Raw genomic sequence first — 21,110 nt, 5'->3', positions numbered from 1 at the left:
CCACACAGCCCCAGCTGTGCGGGGCTGCCTTTCACCCACCACCTGACCCCGGTCCTGGGGGATGCTGCGTGCAGAAGGCACCTTGGCAGCCTTTCAAGGAGTCCTTTCACTGCTGCCAGGGACAGCCCGGCCCCAGGGAGCATGCACAGGGTGGGAAAAAGGAAAAACCCTGCCCCCAGTTCCAGTGGGGAGGAGGGTTCGGATGCTCCTGGGGTGCTACACCCCAACAGTGAGCAGGGGTTTGGTGATGGAGGTGATGGGAGGTTTGTACCGATGGCGTGATGAAAAAATAAGTGTCCCCATGGCCAGCTTTCCTCAGGGGGTGTCCGTGCACCCCCAGAGCACAGCAACAACTGTGGCTTTAAATCCCAGTCTAGATCCATCTCTTTTCCAGCACCTCCACTTTTAGTCGGGCACTGATTTTTGGACAAAAGGCCAGAAGAGTCCCCTCACCCCCAAAAAAAATGTCCCCATCCAGCTCCGCTCGCCCCAGGCAGCCAGAGCATGGTGGGCGCCGTGCCCTGGTGTTGCAGGGGAGCCCTAGGAAGTCGTGCCAAAGGGTTTAAAGCCTCTGTGCTGCAGCAAAACAGGGTGGGTGGGTGGAGGGGTGGATGAATGGGTGGGTGGATGGGTGGGTGGAAGGATGGATGGATGAATGGAAGGATGGATGCGCACGCATTTATTGATAAATACACCGGACACACGCTACAAGAAAATCAAGCAGAGCCACGACTGGACACAAACTGCAAACCTTCATGTGGGCCTGGGGAGCGTCAGGGACCTCCCTCCCTACTGGCTGAACGGAGATGTGAACCTGGGGTGATGCCTTCACTGCCACGGGGCTTCTCAAGACACGGCCAAGCTCCGGCAACGAATCCTCCCCACCTCGTTGCCTCGTCCCTTGGCCACCTCCCTGCCTCCTCACCGAGAGGGGCCACGGGCAGTGGGTTTTTTTTGGGGGATGTGCCTTCCTCGGAGCCCTGTTGGAGGGCGAGAGAGGAGGAAGGAGCCACTCGGCAAGAGCTGGCGTGGAGGGGGCTTTGCAGGAAGGGTGGTGGGAAGGGGCTTCAGGACAGGGAGTTGAGCAGGCGCCTGTAGATGAAGCCCAGCTTCTCCCGCAGCGCCAGGAAGGTGGGCCGCTCCTCCGTGTTGCCGCTCCAGCACTCCAGCATGATGCTGTAGATCTCGGGGGGGCAGGAGCTGGGCCGGGGGAGGCGGTAGCCCCTGGTGATTTGCCGGACAGTTTCTTGGTTCGTCATTCCTGCAAGGAAGGAGAAGATTCCCCTCACTCTATCGTTGCCAGAGGACACTCCGATGGTGTGTCCCGGCCCGCAACGGGCCAAGATGTCAAGGAGCACTGCCACGAAATGGCAGCAGCCACAGGTTTAGCATGGGATGGATCATCCAGCCCACATCACCCTCCAGCCCCCTGGGTTGTGCACCGAAAATCCCCCTAAGCAATCCCCAAAGTGACCAATCTCATGTCCCAGGAGGTGTTTCCACCTCCGAAAAGCTTCTCAGGGTGCAGATGGAGCGGTGCTGGAGGGGCCCACCAGCCCTACCTTCGTATGGGATCTGCCCGTAGGTGAAGACTTCGTAGAGGAGGATCCCGTAGGACCAGACGTCGGATTTGAGGGAGTAGGTGCGGTAGTTGGCTGCCTCCGGGGCCGTCCACTTCACCGGGATTTTGGTGCTGCTGCTGGTGGAGTAGATGTCATCCTGGAAAGGAAAGGGAGAAGGGTTTTGAGGGGCTGAACGAGGAATGCAGCCGCTGCTTTTGGGGTCTTGCTGGGGCCGTGGGTTTGGGAAGGAGCAGCAGGGGCTGGCTGCAGCCTGGGGCAGCTCGGTGGCACTGCAGATCCCACTGACTGACCTTGAGGAGCCGGGCCAGCCCAAAATCGGCGATTTTGCAAGTGAGTTCCTCTCCCACCAGGATGTTTCTGGCCGCCAAGTCCCGGTGGACAATGTGCTTCTCCTCCAGGTACCTCATCCCATCCGCCACCTGGCAGGCGATGTTGAGCAGGTGGGAGGTGCCCAGGGACTTCCCTTCAGGACCTGTTAACCCAAAGGACCCAGGCATTTGGGGCAATCTAGCATCTTCTGTTTTAGGTGTTCTGGTTTGGGAGGAGACCCTGTGCTTGTAGTATGGGACCCGTTGTTCTAGGGGAACGTGAAGAACCTCGAATCTGAGATCCCATCTAACCAGAGGTAACCGTCCAACCCAACCACTCCCAGTGAGGTTGGCATTGCCCAAACCCAACCGAGGGGTTCCTGCGTGCTGGTGGGACACCAAAGGGATGACACCAGACTGCATCCTTCAGTCTTGGGGTCACCCAGGCCCTCCTTCACCAAGTACCTACGGATTGCTCTGCGTTACGGCTGACAACAGGACAAAACCAGGGCTTGTTCTCTCTTAGGGTCCTCTCTTGGGTTTGTAGGGCCACCTGGAGCCCTTCTGGCCCAGAGGCCTGCTCCCCACAGCAGCACTCACTGTTGAGGTAGCTGTGGAGGTTGCCTTTCCTCATCAGCTCGGTTATGATGTAGACGGGCTCATCCAGCGAGCAGACAGCGTGCAGCTGGATCAGCTTCTCGTGCCTCAAGCGCTTCAGGTTCTGGATCTCCTTGGTGAAGTCCTCTGCCTTCATGTCAGCTGGGGGGGAAAGCCGGCACGGCCGTCATGAACCCCTTTGTCACCCAGACATTGGGTGCTCAGCACCTCTAATTTGGGATGAGGACCTCCCCCCCCTGCAGCCCACCCCTGTTTTCAGGGCTGACACCGACCCAGCACCTCCGATCCAAACACCCGTGAGATGTTTCCCACGGGGCTTTGCATCCCATTTTCAGCATCATTCTTCCACTGGGACATATCACAAGCTTTACTTAGCTTAATTTGGCTTATCAATTATCACGAGCCCGCTGGACTGAGCCATTTTGGAGAGGCGCAGCCCACGCTTGGCTGGATCCACAGACCCGTGGCTACTTGCCAGCTCGGAAACACAACGGGCTGAACGTTGTGTCAGTGACCAAGACCCCGTAGACCACCTCCGACATCCTCTCCCCCACGCACCTTTGATGATCTTGATGGCCACCGGCACGGAGTTCCTCCACAGCCCTTCCCACACCTCTCCGAAGTAGCCCTCGCCCAGCTTCCTCCGCAGGGTGAACTCCCAACGTGGGCGCTCCCAGCCGTCCCTCTCGGGGGGGGTCTGCGGAAGGGGCATGGCACGCTCGGACCCGCTGGGACCTGTGGCACAGCCAGCACCGGCTCTCGGTGCCGGTGGCAGCACCCCGGGCATGGTGCAATAGCGGCCAAGGGCTCCCTGGGGGCACAAAGCGCGGGGCAGCCGCTGCAGGGGGCATGGCATGCATGGGGACTGCGTAAATATCAGGAATTTGAGGTGTTCGAATCCTCCTCATCACCCCCCAAAGGGGCTTTTCTCTCTGTCCACCGCTAAATAAAAGTGACTAAATGAATATCGTTGCGTGCAATGTCTGATCAAGACTTCAGGTCATTAAACATTTATTTTATCGGACGCCTTTCTATCTCACTCTTGAATTATTCCCATGTTTAATTGTTATTTCTAAGCTGTACTCAGTGAACGTATTTCAAATCTCATGTAAACTGGTAATTTGGGATTGGTATCACAGTTGGATTTAGGAGTGTATTTATGGTTTTATTATATTCTCAAAAAAATTGGAAGCGCAGCTATTTCCTGACTCAGTATCGAAGGAGCTTGCAGCAACATGGTTTCCAATCTTTGCTACGGAGCAAACATTTCAGAAAAACTTGTGTATTTTGGCTGGATAAAAAGCCAAAAAGCAGCTATACATACACAGAAACAACACCTCTACCCTTGACACGGCCAATAAATGTGAAGCTGACAGCTATGTTAATGGAGTACTTAAAGTTTTAGTTTAATAGAGCTTGAATCCCAAATGGATAGGATTTCTATTTTTCATTTTTCCTTTCCTTTTTCTTTTTCTTTTTAATTTTTCCTTTTTCTTCTCCTTTTCCTTTTTTTCCTTTTCCTTTTCCTTTCCCTTTTCCCTTTCTCTTTTCCTTTCCTTTTTCCTTTCCTTTTTCCTTTCTTCTCTTCCCATCCTGGAACTTTTCTAGGCAAAAAGTAACTAAATAAGTCACACCTGCCAGGCACCTGCCAGCAAAAAAAATCCAGCAGATGTACCCAGCTCGGCCAAAATGAGAAAAAAAATCCAGGGAAGGGGGCGGATGGCAGCAGCAGGAGCCGGTACGCACCGTGGGGCTGCAGGGCTGCAGCAAGGGGCTCTGGATGACCTTCCAGTTCTCGGTGTAGAAGGCAAGGAGCTCCTCCATGTCGGGGAAGGGGTGCCCCTTCTGGATGTACAGGCTGCCCCCGGGGCTCTTGCAGATTCGGAAATGGCTGACTTTGGCGTGGTTGCGCACTGCAGGGAGCCCAGGAGGGGGAAATCTCAGCTCCTGTACATCCCACTGAACCCCTTCACTCCCAATCCCAGCCTCTTGAATTCCCCCTAAAGCCACCCAGCTCTCCCTGGGGGTTTGCACCTCGTCCTTCCCCCAGCTCCCGGCTCAGCAGGCTCCTGGCAGTGGGTGGCTTTGGACCGGGGAGGCGATGCTTTGGCAGAGGAACTCATTCCCCATGCAAACGAGCTGCTCGGAGAGCACCTGAGTTCACCGAGGTCGATGAATCAGAAGCGCCTGTGCCTGCGGAAGGCACGCCGCGGCGTGGGGACTGTGGGGACGTGGGGCTTGCCAGGAATTTCGGGGAGATGTTTGGTTTGGAGAGGAGCGGAGGGGAACGACGCTGCCTGGGCTGAACCTGCCCAGGCCCTGGCAACCCGGAGTGGCAGCGTGCTTTTAGACAATCCCCGGATGACAAAAGCCACTGGAATGAAATTCTGGGAGTTAGGGCTGCAAAACTGTCATTAAACCGCTGTAAATTGTTCGTGGCTTTCATACCCTGGGCAGGAGCGAGGCACTTTCCTTCGCCACGGTCATCCAGCAACCCACGCCTGCACCCATGAGTTCTCCCCCTGCCTTTAGGAAGCAGCCAGCTCCTTTCAACAAGAAACCCTAAATGCATTTCCACATTTTTCTGCCCCCGTGCTGGCTGAGCCGGGAGCTGCTCCTGGGAACGACCTGGCTGCTTTCCCTGTGCTCATTTTCTCTGGGTAATTGCCCCAAAATTACCTGAGAGAGAGTACTCGCCCTTGTTGCTCTCGCTGTCCCGGACGAGGAAGGAGCCGTGCTGGTTGGGAGGCGAGAGGAGGAGCTGCTCGGCCTCGCTGCGGCTGATCTTGCTGAAATACCAGCTGGGGGGAGAGCAGAGGCTGGTCAGAGCCGGGTTGGGGGGACCCCCCCAAGGGCTAGGGACCCCCCCAGGGCCAGGGATCTGGTCCCTGACCCCTAGGACCAGGGGCTGGGGTGGGATGCAGCGGGGTTATGCACGCACAGGGTTCACACAGCCAAGGCTGCAGCAGTCCCCAGGGCTCCAGCACCCTCACCCAGCCCCAGCTGAGCTGAGGGGATAGGAGCAGCCCCCCCCCGGCTTGCTCATCCTCCTGGCAGCCACCTCCCGAGTGGCACAGAGCCTGTAAACGCCTCTGCCCTCGTGCACCGTGGCCAGCCTGCGCCTGGGGCTGCTTCATTTCCTTGCTTTCATGGGTGCTTGTTGCATTTTGGCACAATTTCCTCAAATTCCTAACTTCAAACCATTTCCTTGTTGTTGGTTTTGTTTTCTTTAGTGCTCGGCAGAAGGCATCTTTCACCCCTCTCCAAGTAAAATGAATTTCCAGCTTATCCTCTGCGTGCACCAAGGCAGGGCTGTGGGCTGCGTTAGCTTCCCTCCAAGCTCAGAAAACAGCAAAAATTAGGCATTTCTGCCTCTTTTTTGGGGGCTGCACCCATGTGCGCTGCCAGGGGAGCAGGATCTCCCCTCAGCACTTGACCTGCAGCTCACAAGGAGCTCTCAGAGCCCTCCAACCCATGTCTCAACCCACGCAGACCTCTCCAGGCTGCAGCAGCACGGAGCCAAGAAGGGGAGGACCCAGCCGACCTCCCCCCTCGTTTCATGCCCCAAAATCCCCCGGCAAGAAAAGGCAGGTTGGCAGCTGGGGCCCAACGCCCTCGTGACGCACGCGAGCCCGGGGAAGAGGCAGCTTCGTTCAGCCTCACGCGGCCGGGACGTGCAAAGCCCGAGGTTTCGTCATTAGCCGGGATCCCCGGCGTCTGGGAAGCCGTGCAGGAAATTATACCTGATGGGTTTACTGCAGCTGAACAAATTACCACCCAGCTGCAACCGGCGGCTCCGGGCAGTCTGTGTGCCCAGGGCTCGCTCCGGCTGCAAAGCCGCACACGGCGGCTGCTCAGCGGCCCCGCGGCATCGCCCTCGCCCCCGTCCCCGGGATGGGGTCCCGCAGACACCCCCAAACCCGTGGGCACAGACCCGTGGTCAGCCTCAGCCTGCCGAATCACTCTGTGCAACGGGAGCGCAGCATGGAGCTGAACTCCCCCCCAGTTCTCAACAGCGTGGTCCTAAATCTCACCGATTTGCCCCAAAGCGCAGGCAGGGTGGGGAGGGAGGGTCTCTCCCATCCTGCTGGCTGCGAGTTTTGCAGCCTTATTTTCCTTTACCCCCAAGCTTTGGGGGCAGCAGGAACCTGCAAGGTGATGACCTCCGCCTGCATCCCCACTGCTCAGCGCCACTCAGGACCTTGTGCAGGGGAGCAGCCGCCTCTCGGGGCGCTTTGCCTGGCGTGTCGGGACCAGGCTGCCTCGTGTGAGGACAAGCCCAGGTTTTCCCCAGCTGGGAGAGGGCTGGGAGGCTAACCCAGCTCCGTGAGGGTGGGAGAGGCAGCAGCAGGGAGGGAGCCCCCGGTTTTGGGTGCACGAGAACACCCCAGGCACGGCTTGGTCCTAAAAAGCTCCAGGATTCCCCGGTGGGTCTCAACCTGAACCACTTCTCCCCGTGTTCTCAGGCTTTTTGGAGCCAGCAGGGCTCAGAAAACTCCTGGCAGCCTCCCCAGCTCCATCCCTCCCTGCTGCCTCCCCAGGAATGCAGGGAGAGAGGCAGAGGAGCTGGAGCAAGCGGTGACCCGCTCTTTGGGCACCACAGGTACCCCGTGCACATCTCCTGGTCCACCCGGTCCCAGGGTTTAGCACCAGGAAAGGGAATCAGCATCTCTGTCCCCAAGCGCTGAACACCCCCACCCCACTAATATCCCTCTCCGGAGCAGGAAAACCTCCCCATGGCAGCCCCATAAAAGCTGGGGATGAGGATTTTTGTGCTCCTGCTGCCTTTCCTCACGGAACCACCCAGCACGGACACGCATCGGGGTCCGAGCCCCGGGTACTTACGGCCGGTGAGCAGAGGAGCCCTGGCTGAGGTTGGCCACGTAGGCGGCGGGGACGTAACCCATGGCCGGTTCCCCAAGCAGCCTCCGGGCTAAGACATAGTCCCCTTCTTCTCTGAGGACACGCAGTTTGTCCCCTGCGCTTATGCTCAGTTCGTCCGCACTGCGGGCTGTGAAAGCGTATAAAGCGATAAAGAGAGAGGACTTGGGGATGAAGGAAACCGAGCTGGGCTCCGAGTGCAGCGAAACAGAATCGGAACCAAAGTACCCCAGCGAGCAGCTATCCGGGCCGGAGCGGGGCCACAGCTTGTTCCAGAAGGATGTCAAGAAGGTCAAACGCTTGCGGACAAATTGCTCCATCCCCGGGGAACGGGACGGGATGGGACACGCGGTGCCTGGCCGCCGCTGCGGCTCTCCTTTATCCTATATCCTTCGGGAAGCCAGAGGAAGGGGCGCGCTGGGGTTCATGCCGCCGGCCCCGGGGTCCCCGCGCGTGCCGGCAGCTCGCCGCCTTCGTCCCGAGCCGCGTGTGCGTCTGGGCGCCCGGCGCCGCCAAGTTCCTATTTCTGAAAGTGAAACTGGTCGGGCTGGTGGGGTGGCTGCTGGGGTGGGTGCGCGGGCGGGACGCGGCTGCAGGCAGCAGCCCCGCCGCGCACCTGCGGGCACATCTGGCAGACCGGCACAGCTGGAGCTGCAGTACGACCAGCAAGGAGAAAGGCTTCTCTCTCTCTTTCTTTTTCTTTTTTCTTTTTTTTTTTTTTTTTTTTTCTATTTAATTATTATTTTAACGCCTGCTCTCACGCTCGTTGCCGGAGCGCAGCCCTCTGCTCTGTAAGCAGCTCTTGTGATGAAGTGGCAGGCTCCGGTTAATAGTTTGGGGCTGTGGGAGGGTGTTTTTTTAATTTATTTTTTTCTAGAGGAAAATAATTGCATCCGCAAATGCGCAAGGGTTAAAAAAAAAGAATTAGGGAAATAACCTAGAAGAGACCTGAAGTGGTTTGGGTGTTTGGTGGGGGAATATTACGGGGTTTATCTTACCAGAAGCCTTCTCCATTGGGTCTGCAGTGGCCTCCGAGCATCACCCCACTGAAGCATTCTCCTCTTCCCATTGATTTCCCTTTCTCATTACCGGGGATTTCCAAGGAATCCGCTTCCCAGACCCCTCAGGATCTTGCCCAGCCTGTGGCAGGGATGGGTCCCCCTCAGCACCCGCTGGACATCACCAGCCACAGTGCCAGCATCATCCCCAGGCCCCCGCATGTGCCCCACAGCCAAACCCTCACCCCCAGCCCCACGTGGCCGATTTGCACCCCCGTGGTGCCACAGCCCTGCTCACAACCACACAGCAAAGCCCCTGCCAACCCCCAGCAGCTGCAGAAGGATGGAGATTTACACCTCACGTAAGGGTTGCATGCTTTAAACTGTCTGTAATGCTCCTCTCCGCTGAGAAATCCCAACTGCGGCCCCCCCCAGGTCGCCCCCGCGTGGGTTTTGTCACTTCCCTGCTTCATCTAATTAGGGGGAGGTTTGTGCTCGGTGCAAGCTACTCCCCCAGGGACCCAGCTCCTGGCCCTGAGCCTGTTATTTTGATCCTCCCCTGCTGTAATTGCTGCAGATAGCTCGTTTTGGGCATGCAGCTGGGTTTTCAAAGCTACTTGGAAAAAAAAAAAACAAAGGAAGATTTATTGTAGTGGGTCTGAGCTGAGGACTTCAGTCGGGCCCTGAAGCAGCCTCTGCCCAGATGGGGCTGTGCCATCCAGCTTAGAAATCCCCACCAGAATGACTTTGGGGATTTTTCAGCTTCTTTCTCGGTGGCACAGACAGACATTTAATTTGTGTGTTTTTCCCACTTGAGAAAAACAGAGGATGGAGCACAAAAAGGGTCTGCAACCCCAGTGGGGGAAAAAGCAGCGGCCGTCCTCCTTCTGCTGTCCTTCAGCAGCTCTTCTGACAAGCCTGCTCCTCACGTCATGCTCCACGGGGAAGGAAATGGGCTGCCTGCTTATGCATTTAGAGAGATTATCTGATCAGATCGAGCACCAAACGTTTATGCCTCGCTGTTTTGAATGGGGACTTGGTAAACTTGTGGTTTGCAGAAGGAGACTGGAGCCTGATTTACCTTTATTGACCTCTGCCGGATTAGACTCTCTAGTGGTACGACCGATAGACGAGTGCAGCTGATTTATAACACACAAGGCTTTGGACCTTGATTTGCACCTAAATGAAAGAGTACTTCAAAATGACAAACATCCCTGAGGACTAAATACTGCCTCCGAGCCGGGCTCACCAGACATGCATAGCACACACTCATCACTGCAAACCTCTGTCTACACAGCACACGCACGCACGGCTCCGAGTCCCACGCCAGGAAGCAGCTGATAAATCACCACCTTTTTCAGTATCTTTTTTTTTTTTTATTTTTCTATTAAGTTCCAGGAGCATCCCTGCTGCTTTGAATCCCTTTGGTACTATCACACACCTAAAAACAGAAAGGAAAAGAAAAAGCACATCCGTAAGAAAGTTTGGATCCTTGCGCTGGGGAAGAAAGGTGGGAGGACAGAGGGAAAGTGAAAAAGGTAAGGACGGCACAGATCCCTAATGGGTCAAGTATTTTCTCTCGGTCCCTGTGGTTGGCTTTCACAGATGCATTAAAACCAACCTGCCCGCGGATTTGTGGCTGTGGCGAACACCCAGGGACCTCAGTTCTAGCACCACTAAAAAGCACCTCCGAAGAGCAAGGAAACCAGAAGACCTGTTCTGTGGAGCTGGTTACAGAGTCCTGGTTTGGTTGCAGAGCACCGAGGAGCAATAAACACAAACAGCACTTTGCATTCATCCATGTGTCAAACGCTGCACATCATGTTCTTCCGCACTAATTGACGGAAACCAGCAGCTCCCCTCCACTAATGAGGGCGCCCATTACATCTAATTATCCGAGGTTCTGTTCCAGGTCCTGTTACGTTTACACTCAAAACACATCTTCCAGCGAAGAGCCTTTTGGGAGGAAAAAAAAATAAAAATAAAAAGGGGAGGGAAACATCAATCTAATTAAAACCCTCAGAAGGGCAGAAACTTGGAGGATGCGGTTCATGTTGAGGAAAATGTTTTTGAGCGCTGGGAACGTAACGGGAGGTCACTCGCAGGGTAATATAACTCAGGATGTGCCACTTGTTACCAAACAGATGGCACAGGACAGTGGCTGCTCTCAGCAGCCCAGGCTGCCGTGGTGGTCTGCTGCTTCTGCCATCCTGGCCTGAAGGGCTCAGCCTGCCAGGAGCCTTCCCCAGGCTCTGGATTTGCCTCATCGCTGGTGGCGCAGACCCAAGCCCAGCCAAAAGGGTGCTTTCCAGCCCTCGGGTTCCTTTTTGCTCCTTCTGCTGGCATGAGAAGATTTGTTTGGGGTTTCATGTTTATTCAATTTTTCTCTTTTTGTTGTTGTTGTTTTGTTGTTTGTTTGTTTGTTTTAAAACCCCACCCAGATTTCTCCAGATGCTTCCTAGCACAAGGGCTTGGAAACAGAGCATTTAAGAGAGGTCGTACTTCATCATGAACCTCGGTCGGGTGCCCAGGGGATGTTGCAGACGATGGGGTGCGTGGGAAGAGGAGGGCACGACAGTGACACTAAAGCAGCTTCGGTTATCCTCCACTTCCTGGGGACGCATGGCAGAAGGTGGCATCTCGGCAGACCGCTGCTCTGCCACCATCACACGGGGGAAGTGCCAGAGCCCGTCCCCAGAGGCTGACAAGCAGAGGAGGTCCGGGAGATGGAGGGCTCGGAGCAGGGAGTGCAGGGGCTCGATGCAGGCAGAAGTACGGTCGTGCTGGGACGGAGGCGGTGCAGGAGACAGGAGGGGAGGCAGAGCATCGCGGGGGCTTGTGGGGTGCTCGTTCGGAGCCCTCTGGGAGTGGGGTGGGCTGGCTGGTGGAGAGCAGGAGTGCAGGTCACTGGGCACCTGAAATTGAAAAGAAAAACAGAAAAACTCCATGGGAGGAAGCTGAAGGCCGAGATCACCATTGGTACAGTGCCTGGCATGCCTGGGCTGTGCATGATTGCAGTACAAAACCAGCAATAATCCTTGAAAACCACACAAGCACTTTCCAGGGACCCTGCAGACCCTACAGTGCTCCTCAGGGATCTACAAACGATGTCAAGGAAAAGCCAATTTACATGGGTAACGCTGCAACCCATGGCTGTCAAATTTCTAACGGGGATCAACGTTGGGCCAGTAAATCTGTAAGAATCCACATACCAAACCAGGCTGGAAATGGCATGGCCAGCCTACAGGCTTCTCCTTCTGTTTTCCACTGAGATTATCAGCACAGAACAGCCTTTGCTTGCCCTCTCCTGTAATGTGACTTCCAGAGGATGCTCCTCCTCGCACAGACTGCCTGGCAAAGCAGTGCTTCTGCATAACTCCTCCGCTCTCGTCCCTGGAGTGATCATTTGCAACATGTAAAAAACTATTAAATGCCTCCTCCAGACTGGCAGGTGCCAGCAAATTGTTTACCCTCTCTTCCACAGCTGCAGGGATCTCTATGGGAAGTGGTAAAGGATCTCAGCCTGTGCTCACCGTGACCCTGGGCACAGGGAACCAGAGGTCTTGCAGACCACAGCTGAGCAGCGGCAGCAGTCCCCGCGCTGAGCGGTGCTTCCAGCACTCCTGCCCCCTTGGCTGGGGCTGAGAGTGACTCAGGAGGAAATCTCTGTCAATATGTACGCAAATAGTGGATTGCTCCATCTGCCCAGGTGTCCTCGTTCCCCTGAGGAGGAACCAGTCCACCTACTCCAGCGCTAGGCTTTCTGATAGCTCTCCCCGCAAAGGGAGGCTCTGGTGGATTTGGGGTTGTGGTGTTGCTAGAAGAAATCGACCCGGAGTCCCAGAGAACAGACCTCAGACACCTCACCCAGTCCACCTCGTCCATCCTATACTTATGTCTTTCCCCATCTTTGCCAAACCAGTTCTTAAAAGACCTCCAGGAATGGATATGCCACAAGGTCCCCAGACAACCCATTGCAGTGAGTCACTAATCATTGCTGTTAGAAATGGTGTCTAACCTGCTGCATTTAAGCACATTACCTCTTGTCCCATTCACCACTGGATTGCTCCATCCCTTTCTGCAGTCTCTTCTGTAGGTGAAGACTGCTCGGGTGTCCCACCACATCCCCCTGGAGGACCCCAGCCCAGAACAAACACACTTACCTTGTACAAAGAGGCAGCACTGTCATCTTTTTCTCCATTTGTCTCCAGTCTTCTTCCCCTGTCCGTATGCACTGGAGTTCCTGTGGTGCCACCTCAGCTGGCTCTCTAGGACATTCACCTGGTGGGGATGAAAAACCAGCAGCTCTAAGAGAAGTCTGCACTATTACACAGACCATCTGTAACTTGTTCCAATTAAAGAAAAAAGTGGCAGCTCAAGTCAATCTCACCAAGCTTTAAACCTGCATTTTACCCTGCAGTTGTAGGGGTCTGAGCTCACAGAGCTCGACTCCCTCTCCTCTCCAAGCTCTACCTCCTCTGAACCTGTTAGCTCCCTTGGGTCAGATGCTTGCTCATGGCTCTGGAGGGCACAGAGGCTGTAGATAGCTAAATCCTGCTCCAGATGCCACAAAAGACAAATACTGAAGCACAGTTTTACCTGTTTCCGTAGGGAAGCAACTGTCTTCTCCAGTTCACCCACAAGGGACTCGAGATTCTTTCTGGAAGAAGGGCTCAGAGAAGGCACCTCATTTCTGGGGAGAGGGATAAAAACAAAAGGGATCACGGAAATGCTGTCTTCCCGGATTGCAGAATCGTTCTGCCTTCTCCAACACCAGCCTCCAAATCACAAATGGGGTGCAGAAGAGCCCAGCTACCCGCTTTGCCTGCCAAGGGAGGTCAGTTAAACAGCCACTTACAGTGTCCCTGATGTGCCCAGATATTTAAACAGCAGAGTCATGCTCTGTGCTAAAGTGGTGGAGGATTTTGATCAAGCTCAGCAGTGACTTACTGAAACTCTCCAGGCCTCAGTGCAGAATGCCAATGTTAAAGGCATGAATGGAATGAGTTATTAAAAACTTCTCTTATGCTTCAGAACAGAAACAAAAGAAGTGGCAATACTGCACCTGGGGAAGGCAGGCTTGAGCTTGGCAGGGTTTTCTTCTGGGTAGCTGAATCCAGGAGACCTCTTGCTTCGGAAGCGCTGGGAGAGCGCCCTGAATTGCCCACGTGTCTGGCAGTCTTGGGAAGGAAGGGAAAGCCCAGATGAGCACCCGTCTTTAACGAACCATTCATCCTGAAGTGATGTGTGAACAAGTCAGTGCTGCTCGCCTTCCCCACCCACCCTTGGTGCCTCTCTTACAGCAGAGTGGAGGAGACAGCAAAGGTGCATAACAGGGCGTGAACCGCGCGGGGATTCCCGTGTCTCGGGAGGACATCTGTGCCAGAACATAGTCCAGAGAGACCACGGCAGGATGTGCGCTTTAACGGAGGAGCTTTACACATCCCAAATGTGTTTGTTTGGTTATACGTGGTGGAGATCACCATGCCTACATCCTGTTTCAGTCTAACCCCTAAGCACGACCCATCGGCTGCTGCCAGAGACAGAAGCACTGAACTCGGAGGACCCTTGGCCACATCCATCACAGATATTCTCCTTGCCTGACATTTGGTTCTCACGGTGCACCATGAAACCAGCTCCTGGCATTTTATACAAAGGGATGGCGCTGGGTGATGCCCCCCAGGGCCATCAGCCTCCTTCCCACCTTCGCAGCAGTCCTGCCAGAAGCGCAGGTCCACCGCGGGGATCTCCTCGCAGCCGACCATGCCCTGGGGGTACGATGCCACCCGGAAAACGTCCCTCTGCAGCTGCTGAATGTGATCACTGTTGTCACAGATGACACGAGCAAGGGACGCCTGCCTGATCTGAGTCAGCTGTGCCGGCGTGAAGACTCCAGGATTCTCATACCAAAACCTGCAGTGGGCGGTAATCGCAGCGTGAGTCAGGAGTAGAAGAGGAGGACAGGGAGTGAGGCTGGGAGAGGGAGAAGAGCTCCTCTACATCTGCATGGCTGCACTGAGACTGCTGAAATGGGCTTTTATTTGATTGTCAGACAACTGTGAAGCCATGGACACCATGAGCTACTGGCAGATCTGAGTGCCACCACCTCACGGCCCCTTGCAGGGGAATCCCAAGCTTCAAGGAGCTCTGCTGCAGCAGGCTGGGAGATGCATGGGTGGGTTTGCAATGCTCCTGCCCTAAGTGCATCATCAGGCCAAGAAGGCTCTCACTTGCACAAGGAGCAAATGGGAAATTTGCTCCTATGGATATTTTCAGCATTTTGAGGAGACAATGGACACATCCACAGTGGTGTCCGGTGTCCTGAAGTGGACAGGGAATTGTTAAATCATGAAAGGACACATTGACAGTAACTATGGCAAGTCCTCCCTCAAATACCGGGCAGAGGAAATCCTGCCTAGTATCAAAGACAAGCCACAGTCAAAAATGACACGTTCTGTTATCTCCTTGCTCCTCAAAGGGGAAAAACCTCCTCAAACAGAACATCAAAGACTTTAGGCTGACTCTGATGACTGTACCTGTCTCCATGCCTCAGCCTGCTGAACTGTGTTGTTAACAAGCACATCAGCGTTGGTCCAACTCTGGTACCAGGGACAAGATCCTCCACCATCAGTGCTGGAAACAGGTCAATGTTTTTGGTAGTTCCATATAAACTGAGGGATAAAAGATATATATTTAAAAAAAATAATTTAAAGACTATCAAAGAATGGAGACAAAATAAATCTGATCCCACCATAGGAATTCATATGCCAGGAACTCAGCTGGACAATATTTCTAATGGTCTTATCTAAAATAAAATGGGATAAAGATCTGTCCTGGAAAGAGTAAGCTAATGGTAGCCAGTGCAGATAGGAGGCAGTTTAGTCTCACTGGAAAACAGCTCTAAGGCTCAATCTGCTCCCAAACTATACCACACCAGTGCCTGATGACAACTCACTCAGAACCAGCCTGATCACTCGGAGAGACCTGATTTATCTTACCCTGTTCTTAAACCACAGCTATTAACTTATCCTAATATCTGTGGGCAGTAATATCCGGGAGGTTATTTAAGGGGTGCTCTGGCAAGAGCAGACTCTTTTCACCGACTGATTTGCAGCGATTCTGATGCTCCCGAGACCCGGCTGCAGTACCTTCTGAGCTTTTCCCTGATCTCCAAGTTCTTTATCTCATTTCTGAGGTCCTCGAATTCCTGCGCAGACGAGAGGTTGCAGAAGACCCTGAAGTCGTTGTACGGTGGGATGCCGTGGTCTCGTCCTCGCTGGATGTTGATAGCGGCCAAGTCCAGTGAGACGGAGTGGGCCATGGAGAAGAGCTTCTCTGTCAGCTCCATGTTGAGGAGTTCGGAGGGGACCCGCATCTTCCCAGGAACCCCAAAGAGCCCGCGGAGGAGGGGGTCGATCCCACCCTCCTGCGTGATCCTGAAAGGGGAGAAGAAGGCCTTGTGCAGGGGGACGTGGCCTTGGCGGATGGGCTGGAAGGTTTCGTTCAGCCGGTACAGGATGGGGTTGATCAAAGTGTGCCCGAAGCGGAAGGCAGCGGTGGCAAAGGCGTTGAGAATCCCTGCGTTGACGTTGGGGTCGTAGCCTTTGTACTCACCCAGCATCTTCATCCCAGCTTCCCCGAGGATCTTCGGCAGCCAGTGGGCGTAGGTGATATGCTGCATCTGGGCACCCACGATCTTCCGCGCCTCGTGATAGAGGAGATCTCCATCCCAGTGGGGATTGAGGGCCGAGAGCTCGGCGGCGATGCGGTTGTGCTCCCTGAACCACAGGGTGTGCATGGCCGTGAGGCCCAGCTGCTCGTTGGCACGGTGGTCTCCTGCCAGGAAGCACGGCACGGGGCTCTCGTTCTCATCCCTCATGCACTCGGTGGGTGGCCCCACAGCAAAGGGAAGGAGAGGTTTCCCCGAGCCGGGCACGACCTGCCCTTGCTTCAGCAACCCTTTCTGGCTGCTGAGATCCCGCAGCTCCCTCGATTCCTGCTCGGTGCTGCCGTAGACGTTGGAGGCATCGATGTAGGAGGTCAAGTGGTTGATCTGCTCCCTGGCGTAGACGGAGTTCATCAGCAGGGAGGTCATCCCGCTGCCGCACACGGGGCTGGAGCGGACGAAGAACATGCAGCGCCCGTTCCTCACGCGGGGGTCGTTGGCGGGGATGAGGACGGAGAAGCACGGCGGGTCGTTGCTGCACACCTGGCTGCAGGGAGCCCCGTCCGAGAAGCGGGACATGCTGATGGCTGCCACCGTCTGGTCCATGTCGTGGTCCAGGAATTGGCCCCACTGCATCAGCATGTGGGTGAACTGCTCGTCGGGGGTGATGGTCTCGGTGCCGACCATGGCGGTGGAGACGAGGCGGGGTAAAGGAAGGGGCAGGTCCCTGGCGTCTTCTGATAAGGAAAAGCCCCGGGGGAGGTTAAATCCGTTCTGGTAGGCAGGTTTGAGGAGCCGCTGGAAGGCCGTGAGGGACGCGCCCCACATCGGGTGCTGGAGGTTGTTGCAAGAGCCGTCGTGGGTCCTGTACTTCTTGTGGAAGCAGATGTCGGAGCAGTTTGGGGTACGGCGGTGAGCAGAGCAGCCCGACAGGTTCGCGATCATGTTCAGGTAGTGAGGAGACACCAAGTCATTGTAACGATACCCTGGGAAGGAAAGCAAAGAGCACCACGTCAGACCACAGCCGGGTCCTGCTGTCCCACGTAAGGCTCCTGGCCTGAAACCTGCTGCTGGGATCCTCAGGATGGGCACGGGGAGGCCATGTCTCAGCGTGGTGTCACCGTGTAATTTACAGAAAGTCTGGATGCACAGGATTAGATCAGACCCACAGATAAGAAGGGAAAATAATTTAGTATAAACCGTGCAGAGATGGAAACCAGAAGCGTTGTGGCTGGCAGACCAAACTGCTGGGACGATCTTCTGGGTTTATTTCCCATCTCTCTGGGTTATTGCCGCAACCTTGAGCATCCCTGATGAGCCCAATTCTACGTGACGAGCAGCAGGGAAGCTGTGGGCGACTGCACAGAGCAAAAGTGCTGAATAATGCTGAGCCGTGTGGATGCTGGCGGGGAGCGAGGAGGAAGGCTGGCGGTCCGACGAGCCCGGACCAGCCCCGCAGCTCCTCGCAGCCTGGAGCAGATCCAGGCAAGTAAAAGTATTTACGGGCCCAAACATACGTGCCTGCTGCCTGCTGACTAACACGTAGAGGTGGAAACATGAGGCGGATGGGAATGTCTGATGGGTACAAAGGAAGACGCAGTTAGCAAACTCCATCCTCCGTTACAGCACCCAAATACTCCAGTTTTCGGTATTTTTCTTGTTGCCACTTGGAGGGCAGGAATCACTTCTGCCTGTGCTGCTGAGGAGCTGAAACTCAGATCCACAAGGTCACTCAGATGCCTGACCCCCTTTTTCTAGGGCTGAGGAAGGTAGACGGGTAAATATTTGTAAAAATTAGGGTCTTCATAGCCAACTGGGAGATTTTTAGCAAAATGTGGAACTGAACCACTTTCACGGGGACCAGGTTGGTACAACAACCACAGGAAAACCCCTCAGCTGTTATGAAAACCTTTAGATGTTAGAAAGAATTGGGACCCAGACAGCACATTTCTTGATACAATGATAATTAATCTATACTCTTGGTAGAACATTGTACTTTTAAAACTTTCTAGATACCTACACATTGTTCTTTTAATTTAATTAATGTTAATTAATCACATGGTTCAGAAGGGAAATGAAATCTCTCCTACCTGTGACATTCACGTCCACAATTAAGCCTTGCTGCACGTGTTCCTGAATCAGCTGCAAGGTCCTTTCAAAGATCTCACCTGCCCTGGCTGTTTCAATGGTGTAGGGGTCCCGGGGGTAGCGGAAAAGAGCCAGCAAGTCGTTGGGTGTCTTGGGGCGTCTGTTCCAAGGAATTAGAAGAGATGCAGGAACATTAAAATAAATATTTTTGTATTTGCTCCAAAGTATTTGGAGCAATGAGACTGCAGGAATCAGGCTCTAAGCCTGGTCTGGTGCGTGACCCCCAAAACTAGTGCATATGAATGTGGTTTGCCTGAGTATTACAGATTATTAAATAAAAGATATTTCCCCCCATGAAAATGCACATATTTAATTTCCTCAGTATCTCTGTGGTTTTTTTTCCTGCTATATAGTAATTTATTTTTTAACAGCTGAAACCCCAAGGTTTTGGGCTTAATACAAAGTGTTTATTTTTTCAACAAAACATATGTTGGGATGGAAGAGGAAGGAATTGTCATTCTCTCAGAAGTCTTTTTTCATTAAGGAAATTCTAAGAAGGATTATATTAGTATTTCTCCCTACACAAAGTCAATTGCATTTATAATATGACTATGTTCCTTTTTTTTTTTCCCTCTGTCTCTGGAGCCAACTCCAGCTGACAAAATGCATGTAGCAGATATACGTGACATAAGAAGTGGTATTAGTATATCGGATTTTTCCAGGACCCCAAATCCCTTCTAGCACATCCTCACATCTACACGGTATAGCTTCAAACTCCAATACCTGAAACAGCACTGTAGCTTTCATTTGCGGATTGTCAACAATAAAATGAGATTTCAGAAAGCTTCATTCAGTGCCTCTTATCTCGTTTCTGCTTCACGCCTCACTTCTTGGCCCTTCATGCACTTACTTGCTGAACAGCTCAGTACGTGTTGAATTGATGGCATAGTCCACGCTGCTGATAGCTTCCCGTATGGAGGTGGCTACAAACGTGTCGCCGCTCCGACCGACATCTGTGGCTTTCCGAAGCACAAAGAGAAAATACAAAATTCTAAATTTATTTTGATATTAATTTGTTGTCCAAGCTCAAAAAAAATCTGCGTATGAGAATAGGCACCACAGTAACTCCACTGCAGGTCAAATTCCATTTGCATTTGCAATTTAAATACCATGAATCTTTTTTTTTTTTTTTTTTTTTTTTTTTTTTTAACAGATATTCTGAAGAAGAAATTAACTGACTGAAAAAGGTGATTTTTCCAGGTGGCGGCTGTGGAACACACATTCAGAATCTGTTCCTGTACAGCTTTGCAAATAAATGCCAGTTCTGGTTGGTGCTTAAAGTGGAAAAAGAAAATTTACAAATCACAGTGGGCTAACCCTCCCCAAATGCATTTACTTCCTACAAAGGAAACTTCTAAAATTCATGAAATTCATTTGAAAGCATTGCTTCTACATTCACTTTCTGTTTGTGGAACACTTCTAATTCAGTTCAAATTTAGTGTTAGCACATCAACCACATCATTTTAAAACAAAAATGAAAGCTGTTGTTTGAATACCTTCAGAAGTAAACAAAAATCCTTGAAAGATGACTATAGAATGTTTTTTTTTTTGAGCCAGCACCTTTTTCACAGGAAAGCAAACCAGTTCTCATTTGACTACTGGTGTATGCAATGGGCAGCTGGAAAATGAGGTAGGAGTCAAGAATAAATCACAGAAATTATCTTCCGAATAATTTCAAGCAAGAAAAGAAATTTCCGATTATCTCAGTTCCGTGCATACTGACCCTGTATAGAAAATGCTATTAAGTTCACCTAATAAGCTCCTCAGTATTCATGATGGTCACTCCTGTGTGCTTGAGAAAAGGTCTCCACTTAAATTCTTAACCTTATTGCCGGCCTTTTATTTTTTTTTCCCTTACCGGTTCTTCCTCACCCTCTAAGAAGCACAATGGCCGCACTTGACCTCTGCTTTGACTAGCGGAGGAGTGCTGCTCTTCTTTATTCATTACAGTTTCCCTAATGCACAGAGCACTTGCTTGAAAACCCGAGACTTATTTCCCATCCCTAAGGGACGCGGGGAATGTTTCAACCCCCGTATTTGCAGTGACAGTGTTGTTCTCACTCCCCATCCCCTGGTGTGCGAGGTTACGGTCAGACGCTGACTTGTGAGCGTGCTGGCACATTTTAATAAGTTTCTCCCCCTCAGCAGAGGCAGGAACTCCAGGCACGCTGACAGCTCACTGCAGCATGAGACAAAGCCGGTGGTTTAGGACAACACCTTGTGCTCTGCGTTGAGCAACTGCAGCTCAGCTGAGGCAGCAGCGAGGAGGTGCACGGCTTCGAGCACGCCTGTGGGTGACCTGTGTGCAAAGAAGCTAAGGAAATAAGAGTGTTTTCCCTTCAAATTGCAGCCGTCATCATGCTACAGCCTCTGCTTGCACAAGAGCAAGAGGAGGCTCCAAAGGACCACCAGGAGATACGCTACCGGTGATGGTGAGCTGCATGGTGCTGGAGGTGAAGCCGAAGGGGTTTCTCGCTATGCACTCGTATCTACCCTGGTCGGCCACCCCCAGGTCTTGAATGGAAAGGGTCCCGTCGTGGCTGATGTGGAACTTGCCGCTCTCGGTGATCTGAATCCCTTCCTGTTGAACCATCAAAATACATAAAAAGGTGTCAGTGGGTGGAAAGCTTCCATCAGCCCAACCTTCGGCAACCCCGCAGATGAATGCGATGAGCGAAGGCGGCCACCAGATGTTAGCATTGCTCTTCCAGAGGAACCAGAGAGCTGTCCGAGGGCAGCTGCTCCTGCCTGGAGCCACAGCAAGGACCTCCTTGCTCAGCTCCCTCACCCCGAGCTGCCCCCAGGCGCTCGCTGCAGGGCACACACGCAGCAGTTTCCCTGCACTGCGCACAGACAGCCTGGCACAGAAGTTCTGAGCTACATAGCTAAGTCTAAATGTCTGCAGTTT

The 21,110-nt window shown here is 53.3% G+C and overlaps 2 protein-coding genes across 2 annotated transcripts in view; both read right to left on the bottom strand.

Moving 5' to 3' along the window:
• Positions 1-656: 656 nt before the first annotated feature.
• LOC311445613 (tyrosine-protein kinase Srms-like) lies at positions 657-7,860 on the bottom strand. The gene is made up of 8 exons (XM_084537906.1): positions 7,355-7,860; positions 5,189-5,310; positions 4,256-4,422; positions 3,068-3,206; positions 2,492-2,650; positions 1,874-2,055; positions 1,563-1,719; positions 657-1,261 (listed from the first exon to the last, which is right to left on the bottom strand). Exons 1-8 carry the CDS (start codon positions 7,708-7,710, stop codon positions 1,068-1,070), a joined length of 1,476 nt encoding a protein of 491 aa, XP_084394032.1. The 5' UTR covers positions 7,711-7,860; the 3' UTR covers positions 657-1,067.
• A 1,899-nt stretch (positions 7,861-9,759) lies between these two features.
• LOC311445983 (peroxidasin homolog) overlaps positions 9,760-21,110 on the bottom strand; it is a 37,624-nt gene continuing 26,273 nt past the window's right edge. The window contains exons 14-23 of the mRNA XM_084538603.1: positions 20,627-20,783; positions 19,053-19,161; positions 18,145-18,302; positions 15,537-17,040; positions 14,925-15,059; positions 14,093-14,301; positions 13,454-13,568; positions 12,988-13,081; positions 12,552-12,669; positions 9,760-11,303 (exon numbers count right to left, since the gene is read on the bottom strand). Coding sequence (XP_084394729.1) covers positions 12,574-12,669; positions 12,988-13,081; positions 13,454-13,568; positions 14,093-14,301; positions 14,925-15,059; positions 15,537-17,040; positions 18,145-18,302; positions 19,053-19,161; positions 20,627-20,783 — 2,577 coding nt within the window. The 3' untranslated portion in view covers positions 9,760-11,303; positions 12,552-12,573. The remainder of the gene's footprint in view (positions 11,304-12,551; positions 12,670-12,987; positions 13,082-13,453; positions 13,569-14,092; positions 14,302-14,924; positions 15,060-15,536; positions 17,041-18,144; positions 18,303-19,052; positions 19,162-20,626; positions 20,784-21,110) is intronic.

This window comes from Aythya ferina, assembly GCF_964211825.1.
Source record: "Aythya ferina genome assembly, chromosome: 16".
Classification (NCBI taxonomy): Eukaryota; Metazoa; Chordata; class Aves; order Anseriformes; family Anatidae; genus Aythya; species Aythya ferina.
This window is presented reverse-complemented; position numbering and strand designations above follow the sequence as displayed.